The 13,764-nt window shown below is 38.2% G+C and overlaps 1 protein-coding gene across 3 annotated transcripts in view; it reads left to right on the top strand.

Annotated features, from left to right (window-relative positions):
* Positions 1 to 13,764, top strand: part of AQR (aquarius intron-binding spliceosomal factor) — a 142,805-nt gene that overhangs the window by 67,367 nt on the left and 61,674 nt on the right. For all 3 annotated transcript variants that reach the window (XR_010944538.1, XM_067742373.1, XM_067742371.1), the window contains exons 25-27: positions 7,729 to 7,864; positions 9,757 to 9,966; positions 11,743 to 11,880. Coding sequence is in view for 2 of the 3 variants with exons in the window: in XM_067742373.1 (XP_067598474.1) it covers positions 7,729 to 7,864; positions 9,757 to 9,966; positions 11,743 to 11,880 (484 nt within the window). In the remaining variant the exon portion in view is untranslated. The remainder of the gene's footprint in view (positions 1 to 7,728; positions 7,865 to 9,756; positions 9,967 to 11,742; positions 11,881 to 13,764) is intronic.

The following is a 13,764-nucleotide window of genomic DNA, read 5'->3' as shown; positions in this document are numbered from 1 at the left end:
TTTATTTTCATTTTGGATTATCTGTGCACTGGTGAAAGTGGGATGTTAAAGTCCTCTACTTTTATTGTGTTAGTGTCAATTTCCCCTTTTATTGCTGTAAGCGTTTGCCTTATGTATTGAGGAGCTCCTATGTTGGGTGCATAAATATTTACAATTGTTATCTTCTTGGATTGATCCCTTGATCATTATGTTGTGTCCTTCTTTGTCTCTTGCAATAGTCTTTAAAGTCTATATTTTCTGATACAAGAATTGCTACTCCAGCTTTCTTTTGATTTCCATTTGCATGGAATATCTTTTTCCATCCCCTCACTTTCAGTCTGTTTGTGTCCCTATGTCTGAAGTGGGTCTCTTGTAGACAGCATATATACGGGTCTTGTTTTTGTATCCATTCAGCCAGTCTGTGTCTTTTGGTTGGAGCATTTAATCCATTTACATTTAAGGTAATTATTGATATGTATGTTCCTATTACCATTTTCTTAATTGTTTTGGGTTTGTTTTTGTAGGTCTTTTCCTTCTCTTGTGTTTCCTGCCTAGAGAAGTTCCTTTAGTGTTTGTTGTAAGGCTAGTTTGGCAGTGCTGAATTCTCTTGGCTTTTGCTTGTCTGTAAAAGTTTTAATTTCTCCATTGAATCTGAATGAGATCCTTGCTGGGTAGAGTAATCTTGGTTGTAGGTTTTCCCTTTCATCACTTTGAACATGTCCTGCCAGTCCCTTCTGGCTTGCAGAGTTTCTGCTGAAAGATCAGCTGTTAACCTTTATGGGGATTCCCTTGTATGTTATTTGTTGCTTTTCCCTTGCTGCTTTTAATATTTTTTTCTTTGTATTTATTTTTTGATAGTTTGATTAATATGTGTCTTGGCATGTTTCCCCTGGGATTTATCCTGTATGGGACTCTCTATGCTTCCTGGACTTGATTGACTATTTCCTTTCCCATGTTAGGGAAATTTTCAACTATAATCTCTTCAAATATTTTCTCAGGCCCTTTCTTTTCGTCTTCTTCTTCTGGGACGCATATAATTCTAATGTTGTTGCTTTTAATGTTGTCCCAGCGGTCTCTGAGACTGTCCTCAATTCTTTTCATTCTTTCTTCTTTATTCTGCTCTATGGTAGTTATTTCCATTATTTTATCTTCCAGGTCACTTATCCCTTCTTCTGCCTGTTATTCTGCTATGGAGTCCTTCTAGAGAATTTTAAATTTTATTTATTGTGCTGTTCATTATTGTTTGTTTGCTCTTTAGTTTTTCTAGGTGCTTGTTAAACGTTTCATGTATTTTCTCCATTCTGTTTCCAAGATTTGGGATCATCTTTACTGTCATTACTCTGAATTCTTTTTCAGGTAGACTGCCTATTACCACTTCATTTATTTGGTCTGATGGGTTTTTACCTTGCTCCTGCATCTGCTGCATATTTCTCTGTCTTCTCATTCTGTTTATCTTACTGCGTTTGGGGTCTCCTTTTCGCAGGCTGCAGGTTCATAGTTCCTGTTGTTCTGGTGTCTGCCCCTAGTGGCTGAGGTTGGTTCAGTGGCTTGTGGAGGGGTCTGGTGCCTATGGTCTGGTGGGTGGCGCTGGATTTTGTCTTTCTGGAGGGCAGGGCCGTGTCCATTTGTTGTGTTTTGGGGTCTCTGTGAACTTAGTATGATTTTAGGCAGCCTTTCTGCTAATGGGTGGGGTTGTGTTCCTGTCTTGCTAGTTGTTTGGTATGGGGCATCCAGCACTGGAGTTAGCTGGCTGTTGGGTGGAGCTCGGTCTTAGCATTGAGATGGAGATCTGTGGGAGAACTCTTGCCGATTGATATCCCATGGGGCTGGGAGGCCTCTGGTGGTCCAATGTCCTGATCTCAGCTCTCCCCTCTCAGAGGCTCAGGCCTGACAGCAGGCTGGAGCACCAAGACCCTGTCAGCCACATGGCTCAGAATAAAAGGGAGAAAAAAAGAAAGAAAGAAGGAAAGAAAAAAAATGTATATATTTTTTTTAAGGTATTAAAATAAAGAAAATAATAAAAATAAAAAAGAGAGCAACCAAACCAGGAAACAAATCCACTAATGATAACAAGCACTAAACACTAAACTAAGATAAACATAAAAATCAGAAACAAATCAGTCGCAGATAGCAAACCCCAAGTCTACAGTTGCTCCCAAAGTCCACCGCCACAATTTTGGGATGATTCATTGTCTATTCAGGTATTCCGGAGAGGCAGGGTACATCAAGTTGATTGTGGGGATTTAATCTGCTGCTCCTGAGGCTTCACGGAGAAGTTTCCCTTTCTCTTTGTTTGCACAGCTCTTGGGGTTCAGCTTTAATTTTGGCCCACTTCAGCATGTAGGTTGCCCTCTGGCATCTGTTCACCACCCAGACAGGAGGGGGTTAAAGCAGTGGCTGATTAGGGGGCTCTTGCTTATTCAGGCCAGGGGGAGGGAGGGGTGTGATAGTTACAATTGGAATATGGGGTGAGCCTGTGGCGGCAGAGGCTGGCGTGATGTTGCAACAGCCTGGGTGCGCCATGTGGTCTCCCAGGGAAGTTGTCCCTGGATCACGGGACCCTGGCAGTGGTGGGCTGCACAGGCTCCCAGGGGTTGGGAAGGGGAGGCGGGTGTGGACAGTGACCTGTGTTTGCACACAGGCTTCTTGGTGGCTGCAGGAGCAGCCTTAGTGTCTCATGCCCATCTCTGGGGTCCGCACTGTTAGCCGCGTCTCGCACCCGTTTCTGGAGCTCGTTTAGGTGGTGCTCTGAATCCCCTCTTCTCTCGCAGCCCAAAGCAGTGGCCTCTTGCCTTTTTTTTTTTTTTTTTTTTTTTTTTTGCTGTACGTGGGCCTCTCACTGTTGCGGCCTCTCCCGTTGCGGAGCACAGGCTCAGCACACGCCGGCCCAGTGGCCATGGCTCACGGGCCCAGCCGCTCTGCAGCATGTGGGGTCCTCCCGGACCGGGGCACGAACCCGCATCCCCTGCATCAGCAGGCGGACTACCTCTTGCCATTTAGGCAGCTCCAGAGTTTTTCCCGGACTCCCTCCCGGCTGTGGTGCACTAGCCCCCTTCAGACTATGTTCACGCAGCCAACCCCAGTCGTCTCCCTGGGATCCGACTGAAGCCCGAGCCTCAGCTCCCAGCCCCCACCTGCCTCGGTGGGTGAGCAGACAAGCCTCTATGGCTGGTGAGTGCCGGTCGGCACTTATCCTCTGTGCGGGAATCTCTCCGCTTTGCCTTCCGCACCCCTGTTGCTGCGCTCTCCTCCGCAGCTCCGAAGCTTCCCCCCCTCCGCCACCCGCAGTCTCCGCCCGCGAAGGGGCTTCCTAGTGTGTGGAAACTTTTCCTCCTCCACAGCTCCCTCCCACTGGTGCAGGTCCCGTCCCTATTCTTTTGTCTCTGTTTTTCCTTTTTTCTTTTGCCCTACCCAGGTATGTGGGGAGTTTATTGCCTTTTGGGAGGTCTGAGGTCTTCTGCCGGCGTTCACCTGTTCTGTAGGAGTTGTTCCACGTAGATGTATTTTTGATGTATTTGTGGGGAGGAAGGTGATCTCCATGTCTTACTCCTCTGCCATCTTGAAGGTCCCCCTCCCAAAATATTTTAGCTTCTGAAAAGTCAGAGGGCAAGATCAACACACATTAATTTATTTAGGGCTGTAGATTCTTAATTTTGGATCAGCTTGTAATGCTTCCCTGAGTTCTTCCCATGGGTATTTTTTATTATTAAACCTAACTTACACAAGTGGGCTCAACTCTAAAATCTACCAATCCATAATTCATCGAATGTATGGGTGCTCATGGTATGCTAAATAGTGTAATTATAAGTGTGGTACAGTTCAGTTCCTGGTATTTAAAGATATTATAATAGAAAAGCAGCAGAATTTTAAAAATGATTTCAGGTGCTACCATGTTTCTCAGGAAAAACGTACTTTTTGCTTTCTGATAGGAAAGTCAAGCTCCAGATCTTGTTAATAATGTGTGTGCTTGTTTGTTCATTTATTTCATATTTCTCTCTTTGTCATAATTAAAAAGAAAAATAGTGACTATTGTTTCACAATAAAATTAATATCACTTTCCCTAAACAAAAATTTTCGTATCTAGTAAGATAGCGGAGAGGGAGTGATCACTCATAATGCTACTTCTCCCAAACAAGTTTTTATTAGTCTCTTTTTCAATAATCATCTGTAACTATGCTATTGTTTATAATTGTGTACAGGCATACCGCAGAGACTTTGCAGGTTCAGTTCCAGACCATCGTAATCAAGTGCATATCACGATAAAGCGAGTCACGTGGATTTTTTGGCTTCCCAGTGCATATAAAAGTATTGTTTACACTATACTATAGTCTACTAAGCATGCAATAGCATTATGTCTAGAAAAACAATGTACATGCCTTAGTTAAAAAATACTTTATTACTAAAAAATGCTAGGCATCATCTGAGCCTTCAACAGGCTGCAATCTTTGCTGGTGAGGGTCTTGCCTCAACGTTGATAGCTGCTGACTGATCAGGGTGGTGGTTGCTGAAGGTAGGTGGGGGGGGGGCGCTATGGCAGCTTACTAAAATGAGACAGCAATGAAGTTTGCCATGTGGATTGAATCTTGATTTCTCTGTAGCAGGCAATGCTGCTTGGTAGTATTTTACCCATGATAGAACTTCTTTCAAAATTAGAGTCAATCCTACCAAACTCTGCTGCTACTTTGTCAACTAAATTTATGTAATATTCTAAATCCTTTGTGGTTATTTCAACAGTCTTCATGTCACCTTCACCAGGAATAGATTCCATCTCAAGAAACTTCTTTCTTTGCTCTCCCATAAGAGGCAACTCCTCATCTGTTAAAGTGTTATCTTGAGATTGAGGCAATTCAGTCCCATCGTCAGGTTCTACTTCTGATTCTGGTTCTCTTGCTACTTCTACCACAACTACAGTTTTTTTTTCCTCCACTGAAGTCTTAATCCCATGAAAGTCATCCAGGAGGGTTAGGCTCAACTTCTTCCAAACTCCTGTTAATTTTGATATTTTGACCTCTTCCAGTGAATCACGAATGACCTTAATGGCATCTAAAATGGTGAATCCTTTCCAGAAGGTTTTCAGTTTACTTTGCCCAGAACCATCAGAGGAATCACTGTCTATGGCAGCTATAGTCTTACAAAATGTATTTCTTAAATAATAAGACTTGAAAGTCAAATGACTCCTTGATGCATGGGCTGCAGAACAGATGTTGTGTTAGCAGGCCTGAAAACAACATGAATCTCATTGTACATCTCCTTCAGAGTTCTTGGGTACCAGGTGCATTGTCGATGAGCAGTAATATTTTGAAAGGAATCTTTTTCCTGAGCAGGAGGTGCAAACAGTGGGCTTAAAATATTCAGTAAACCATGTTGTAAACAGATGTGCTGTCATCCAGGCTTTGTTCCATTAACACAGCGCAAGCAGAGTAGACTTAGCATAAGTCTTAAGGGCCCTAGGATTTCTGGAATGGTGAATGAGCATTGGCTTCAACTTAGAGTCACCAGCAGCATTAGCCCCTAACAAGAGAGTCAGCCTGTCCTTTGAACCTTTGAAGATGGGCACTGACTTCTCCTCTCTAGCTATGGAAGTCCTAGATGGCATCTTCTTCCAATAGAAAGCAGTATTTTTTCCACACTGAAAATCTGTTGTTTAGTGTAGCCACCTTTGTTATCACAGCTAGATCTTTTGTATAACTTGCTGCAGCATCTACATCAGCACTTGCTGCTTCACGCTGCACTTTTACGTTTTGCAGGCAGCTTCTTTCCTAAAACCTCATGAACCAGCCTTGGCTAGATTGAAACTCTTCTGCTGCTGCTCCCTCACCTATGTCAGCCTTACTAGAATTAAAGATAGTGAGTTATGGCCTTGCTTTGTCTGGATTAGGCTTTGGCTTAAAAGAATGTTGTGGCTAGTTTGATCTTCTGTCCAAACCACTAAAGCTTTTTTCATATCAACAATAAGGCTGTTTTACTTTCTTATCATTCATGTGTTCACTGGAGTAGTACTTTTTTAAAATTTTATTTATTTATTTATTTTTGGCTGTGTTGGGTCTTTGTTGCTGCGCGTGGGCTTTCTCTAGTTGCGGTGAGCGGGGGCTACTCTTCATTGTGGTGCGTGGGCTTCTCATTGTGGTGGCTTCTCTTATTGTGGAGCATGGGCTCTAGGTGCACGGGCTTCAGTAGTTGTGGCACATGGGCTCAGTAGTTGTGGCTCATGGGCCCTAGAGCACAGGTTCAGTAGTTGTAGTGCACAGGCTTGGTTGCTCCATGGCACGTAGGATCTTCCCGGACCAGGGATCAAACGTGCGTCCCCTGCATTGGCAGGCAGAGTTTTAACCACTGCGCCACCAGGGGAGTCCCTGGAATAGCACTTTTAATTCCCTTCAAGAACTTTTCCTGTGCGTTCACAACTTCACTAACTGTTTGGTACAAGAGACCTAGCTTTTGGCCTGTCTCAGCTTTCAACATGCCTTCCTCCCTAACCTTAATCATTTCTAGCTTTTGATTTGAAGTGAGACATGCAACTGAACACTGAGAGGCCATTGTAGGGTTATTAATTGGCCTTAACTTCAATATTGTTGTGTCTCAGGGAATAAGGAGGCCTGGGGAGAGGGAGAAAGACGGGGGAATGGCCAATTGATGGAGCACATCAGAACACACACACAACATTTATCGGTTAAGCTTGCCATCTTGCATGGTCATGGTTTGTGGCACCCCAAAACAATGACAATAGTAATATCAAAGATTACATATCACAGATAGCAAATGTAATAATAATGAAAATGTTTGAAATAGTTCAAGAATTTCCAAAATGTGACACAGAGACATGAAGTTAGCAAATGCTGTTGGAAAAAACAGCACTGATAGACTTGCTCAATGCAGGGTTACCACAAACCTTCAATTTGTAAAAAATGCAGTATCTGCAAAGTGCAATAAAGTGAAGCACAATAAAATGAGGTGTTCCTGTACCTTGCTTTTAAAATTAATTAGTAGACTTTTTTTAGTATAGTTTTAGATTTACAGAATAATTGAGCAAATATTACATAGAATTCCATTGTATGTTGCTTTTTTTTTTTTAATTAGTGTTAAAGGATTGAAGGAGGCACTTTTTATAGTGGAAAGAGTATACATAGGCTTTGGGATCCAATTCTGGTTCCACTTTTTTTCTTAACTACCTATCTCTGGGCCAGGTACTCTCCAGATTTTAGTTTTCTTACTCATTCAGCAAACATTTATGAACATACTTGATCCAGATGCCAAGCTCCATGCTCTATGCCAAAGAATGATCAAATAAATTTTAAAATTACTTTTCAAAACCTTTAGAGCTAACCTACTTTTATGATAGTGCTATTAAGAGTAGCTAATCTGTAAACTATATTCTGGTCTGTTATGAGATGAACTAGCACCTGAATGCACTGTAGTGTTTCCTTTTTTGTGAAGGTCTTTTTATGAAGAAAAAAAAAAAAGCCAAACTAGAGGTGTGTTTAGTAATGTAGTTGATTTTCCTGTCTCACAGACCACTAACACATTTGCAGATCAGCCCTGATCCATAGGGTACATTTTAAGTAGCTTTAGTATAAAATAACTCAAGAACTGTTACTTATAGTAAATATAAACTTATGTTTTCTACCGTTCTTTTTTTCTCTTTGGCCATTTATCGTTTCTATTATGATTTTCTTCAATATTTGGCTGACAGTTTCCTTGCAAGTCTCTTCATTATGTAATTTTGCCTTTTTGCTTAATTGAAATTTTTAGGTATGGAAGAGTTAATTATGTCCTAGCTCGAAGAATAGAACTTTTAGAAGAAGTCAAACGATTGCAGAAGAGTCTAGGGGTTCCAGGAGATGCGTCATATACTTGTGAAACTGCAGGCTATTTCTTCTTATATCAGGTAAGAGATTAAGGGTTTTAAAATCACACTTTATTGTAATATGGTCTTCAGTTGGAAACTGGGATGGGTTCTGGAGATCCTTTCTTGAAAGCTTACTTTTTTATTGAGTAGATTAAAATATATGCTATTGCCAAAGCTATATTTGTGAGTGTTAAATGTTTGTATTTCCTGTTCCCTTCACTTTTCTTTGCTAAATAACTTTGCTTGATGACTCATTCAGTGAAAGGCCAATGTTGCTACTTTATAAATATATATTACATTTTCTTCTTGCTATTGACAAAGTTTCTAGTCTCTCTCTCTCTTTTTTTTTTTTTTTTCATTTTTTTCCATTACTATAGAACTATAACCAAACAGTCTACCTACCCAGTGGTAACAAATACAGTTCTTTAACTTGCTTTTGCTATGCATATTAATCAAGTAATGAAGAAAAACATACTTCCTTTTTAAATTTCTAGAAGTACATTTTGTTTTAGAATTAATTTCAAAGTAGGAGTTTAAGTTAAAAATTCTTTGACTTCAATTTAGAGGCATGTTTTTGCTTTTGTTTGGGGGTGTGAAAATTAATGAGAAATGTAAAGCCAAATAAAATAAATAAAAATAAACTTTAAAAGTCAACTGGTTTACTAATAATTTTAAATGGATTAAACATAAATAATGAAGATTTTTGTATAACTGTATTTGTTCTCTTTGTTCTAATGGTATTTGTATGTTTTAGGTATAAATCATAACACTGAAATGGTAAAATATATATGAAAAAAGAGTTTATGCTCATTATAAGCAGGTAAACCAGTTGAGTCCGTTCAGAATGAGCTGATTTCATGGTTCCTTGTGAAACACAGGACATATGCATGATCTTGCAAAGTTGTCTGCATTAGACTCAGACTGTTGAGAACTTTGAATGATGGAGTAAAGATCATGCTTAAATGCATGTTTGTCACAAAATAAAAATCACTAGGCTCTCAGTGAAAACTAGTTTTAAAAGTAATAGAAATAATATATAAATTACAGAACCTTAAGTAATAAATTTGAGAAATATGAACTTGAGGCCTCAGAAGGCCTCACAGTTTTGAACACACAGTAATCACATTGGGAAAGTTGTTTAAAAAGGGAATTCTCAAGCTCTGTCCCCAGAGACTTTGTTTTAGTAAGGTGTGGCACCAGGTATCTACATTTTTATTTAGCTTTTCAGATATTCTGCCTAAGGACCACACTTTGAGAAACACTGAAATTATAACAGAAAAATTGAGAGAATTACAAAAATGGAGATTAAGTAGGAACAGAGTAGAGCCATAGTTAACATTTATAGCAGGAGGTAATTGAACTACTTATGTCACAAAAGTCATAAAATGAGCTTTCAAATATATACGCAGCTTAACCAGAAGTTCTTTATAAGTATACTACAGAGAATTGGAAAAATTATGAAGGTCTAGGAGAAGGGTTGACACGTGCTAAATTGATTAAAAAGCTACTAGAGCTGAACTTAACCATATATGGAGAGAAACTGAGATAGTGAAAAAATGAGGAATTTCTTTGTCCAGAGAGGTTTGGTGGGTTTTTTTTGATCATCTATCATAAATTGTTTTGAATATGCATAGAAAATCTGAAATGTCTGAGATAAAGTCCCATGGGATGATCCTGAGGTTCTTACCCATCCCATCCGTACATTTTTTATCAAGGAGGTTTTTTTCCTACAGTCTTAAAGGTTACTTTTATAAAAGAAGGGCAGTCTGTCAGTGACTTGGATAAGCAATAGTCCTGTTGGGTCAAAGGTTGCTTTTCTTTTCCTTTTCTTTTACCTACCAAATCTTATTTTCACTCAATTCGTTTTTTATTTTATTATTTAAAACATAAGAGCTGGCAAATTTAACCTCAAGTCTCTTTTGTTCTTACAGGTAATGTCTCGTTGGGAAGAGTATATCAGCAAAGTGAAAAATAAAGGTAACACGTTGCCAGATGTTACTGAAGTCTCCACTTTCTTCCCTTTTCATGAGTACTTTGCAAATGCCCCTCAACCCATTTTTAAAGGCCGATCTTATGAAGAAGACATGGAAATTGCTGAAGGATGTTTCAGGCATATTAAGAAAATCTTTACTCAGCTTGAGGTAAGGGTTCTCAAGTTCTTTTAACTTTCCTTTAAAGGTTTTAAGCTTAGTTTGTTGTTTTTTTTTAAATGTAGTAAGTGGAATATTCAAATCTAGCAAACCAGATTATTACTTTTAAGTGAGATTATTGGAAGCATTTATTTTTCTAGTTGAAGAAATAAGTAAAAATTAAGATATGAATTGAATCCCCATTTTTCTGGTGTGAAAGTCTTAGTATTAAGAAAGGAATGCTTTCATTAGGAGATTTAACAGTGGTTCTTTGATTTGGAATTTGGCCATTCTAAGTTCTTTATGCCTTTGATCTGTAAACAAAAAATGAGGTTGCTATGTTAGCCAGGATGACTGTTCCTGATTATTAAGGTGAAATAAGAATCACCACTATATAAAGGGGACAGAGAAGAATATATTTGGAACCCAGGGAGCCCTGGGATGCTTCATAGTTTTCTCATTCCTTATTGGAAACATCATTGGAAGACTACAGCAGTGCTGTAGAAGGATCACATTCAGGCTCAGATTCCTCAGTAAGAACATTTAGGATTACTTCAGATAAAAAGGGCAAAGACTGTGTCTTTTTTAAAGTCTTTGTACCTTTTAGATATGATTTTATCCCTACTTCCTACAACAATATGTGGCACGTAATAGATGTTCAGTAAACACTGATGTATTGTGTGAGTTAGGTGGCTAGAGATGGATGGATGGTAGGTACAGAATAATAAATAAATAATGTATATACATATGTAGTATGATAATGATAAATAAAATTTTAAAACCTGCAAAACAGTATTATAGTATGTTTATGATTACATAAATAGAATGTAAAAGGATAAAAACATATAATTTCTAGTAGCTGCCTGGGGATATATACAGGATACCTCCACCTGTACCTGTGATGCTTTAATTATTTTTTAAAAAACAAAAAAAAAATGGTTAAAAGTCTGAAGTAAGTATGATATAATGTTCCGATGTGATAAAACTTGATCTTAGGTGCTCTGCACCGGCTTGTTTGCTCCTCACGTCCATCTGCTGTCCATTCCCCTCCTCTCCTCTATGGGGATCCTCTGCCATGGTCAGGGCTGAGACTGGTCCTTGGAGTTTTAATTTCCCAGCCTCTCATGTCAGCTGACTTTTGTCTGGGTTTAGCCAATGAGAAATGTGGCAAAAATAGAATAAAGAGAGAAGCCAGGATATTTCTGCACCAGCTCTCTCGGCCTGAGGTTTCGTCTCTTCCACGGCTCCAGTTTCTGCTGGCCTGGCCCACCGCAGTTCCAGCTTATTCTGGTACCCCAGTTTCTGATAGCACTTCCTCCTCATTATCCTTCCTAGCCTAGGAATGGTCATAATTTCCTGCTGTTGCCAGTCTCTGGCTTACTTCGCCATTCCCTGGTTGGCTTTTCTGCTCCTCCATCACCTGTATAACGAGCTCCCTCAATAAATTCCCTTTGTTATGAATGCTTGAAGTAGTTTCTGTTTTCCTGGAGAGACCTTGAGTAATATAGACACAATGGTGATGGATATTTTATTCAGTATTTTTGTTGATACTGTAAATATTTTATCTTATACCAAAAAAACCAGTCCAAATTGTAGCTTGACTGTCAGTTATTATTTGAACTCAATTAGTACCTTATTAATTACGGACAGAATTACGATTCTTTAGGCTTAGTTTATGAGATATTTATATTAATTTCTCATATTGTCTCATAAACTGGATTGTATGAATATATGCATGAGCTGTTTATTTTCCTAAAATAATATCTCATTGTTCCCCCACTTCCATAGGAGTTTAGAGCCTCCGAACTGCTTCGAAGTGGACTAGACAGATCTAAATACCTTTTGGTGAAAGAAGCCAAAATCATTGCTATGACCTGTACTCATGCTGCCTTAAAACGACATGATTTAGTCAAGTTAGGCTTCAAGGTAAAGACTTATATTTTAGTTCCTTAATTCATCTATGCAGCTGTTAGTTCTCTTACCTTCCCCTCCCATCCCCCTCCCCTGCCCCTCCCCCACTCCTCCCCTCCTCTCCCCTCCCTTCCCCTCCCCTTCCCTTCCCTTCCCTAGGCCATTTCCCTTGGACATCTGCTTCTCACTGAAGTTTGCATTTATAATTACTTTAAAATGTCTCTTTTAAAAGTGACGATAACCTCCCATGTTTATGTGATTAGTAAACTCTAAATCTAATTTTTCTAAATTTAGTTATCAGACATATGTCTTTTAAGTAACATTATAACCACATGATTGTCTAACTTCTAATACTTGTTAAGGTACATTAATTTATTTTCACTGTGTTAAAAAAAATCTCCAAACAGAAGTAAAAGCTTTATACAAATAATATTTGACAACGTTTTTCACCTATTAGAAATATGTACACTTGTTTACCTTTTAAGCACACATACACTCCCAGTTATTTGTTCATTCAGTGAATAAAAAGCCATCTATGTGAGGATGTGTAATACAGTTACTTATACTGTCAAAGGAGATATTTAAATGACTTCATCTTAAGATAAGGACTGGAGAGCTAAAGGGCAAGACAGCCTGTTACTCAGTTGAAATGGAATGTAATAATTGAGCAGTAAATTTGAATTTGCAGACACTTTGTGACTTTGCTATTGATACTGACTAAACTCTGATTTTAATGCACATCATTTAACTTGCCTCAACTGTTTCATCTGTCATTAGTTATAGTGTTTGTGTACTGGTTTGAATTTAAAGTTAGCAAAAGCATTTGTTGTTGATGAAAATAACTGACAATTTTTAAATGTTATGAGCTCACTGGAAGATAGGTGCTAAATAAATTCAAGGTGATAGAATTATTGTTATCTTGGATGAAAGTTTCCTCAGTTGCAAGGTAGGACAAATATGATAATTTATTAAAAGGTAGTGTGAACTTACCTAGTGGTGTGAACTTACCTTTTGCAAATTTTCACCTAAATATTTTTTTCTTGGGGCTGACACATAAAATATACTTTGGATTGATATTAAAGTATATCAGTTTAATAATACAGGGAAATGATGCAGTCTAAATAGAGCATTTTATGCTTTCATGCAGCTGTTCACATGCATATTTTCCAAAACATTACTTGTAGCTTATCACATTTCCATTGATCATTTTCTTACATTGTGTTATATACATCTAAAGATAGTTAACATGAGTGCTGATAGTATCCCTTACATCTTTTATATTTTTAATTTTGAAGTTTTATTTTTATCAAACTAACACATGCATCTGATGTAAGAGCTTAAAAACTTTGTAGCTCTACTTAATGTTAAAAAAAAGCAGTCCCCTACTCCCCTGTTACTCTCTAATTAATTTTTCAACTCTTCTAGTATTTCCTTTGTCCTTTCATTTATATCAATAAAGAATGTTAAATTTCCATTAGGCATATGTTTTGATTCTGTGCTGTCCCCAAGGAGACATGCAAGCACATTTGTGTACTCTTTTCCTTCCTTAAAACACCCAGTATAGTTGTGTCATAATTTTGCTTTGTGATTAAAATCTCCTTTTCAACAGAATCTATAGATATGTTTTTTTTTAATTAGAAATAATTTTTTAATTTTCAAAGCAGAGCCACAGTAAATTCCCATAAAACCTATTCATTAATCATCCAAGTTTAAGCAAAGACAACTTCTCAGTAAATATTCTAGGGTGTTAGTTACTTATGAAATGTATCTGGTGCAGAGAATTTTTATTATTTTATTTTATTTTTTTATAGATATGTTTTTATAAGTTAAATCACATTAGATTTGCAGAATTATTTCTCAGGAAAGAGGCTCTTTTATTTTTTTTAACATCTTTATTGG

This window comes from Pseudorca crassidens, chromosome 1, assembly GCF_039906515.1.
Source record: "Pseudorca crassidens isolate mPseCra1 chromosome 1, mPseCra1.hap1, whole genome shotgun sequence".
NCBI classification, from domain to species: Eukaryota; Metazoa; Chordata; class Mammalia; order Artiodactyla; family Delphinidae; genus Pseudorca; species Pseudorca crassidens.
This window is presented reverse-complemented; position numbering and strand designations above follow the sequence as displayed.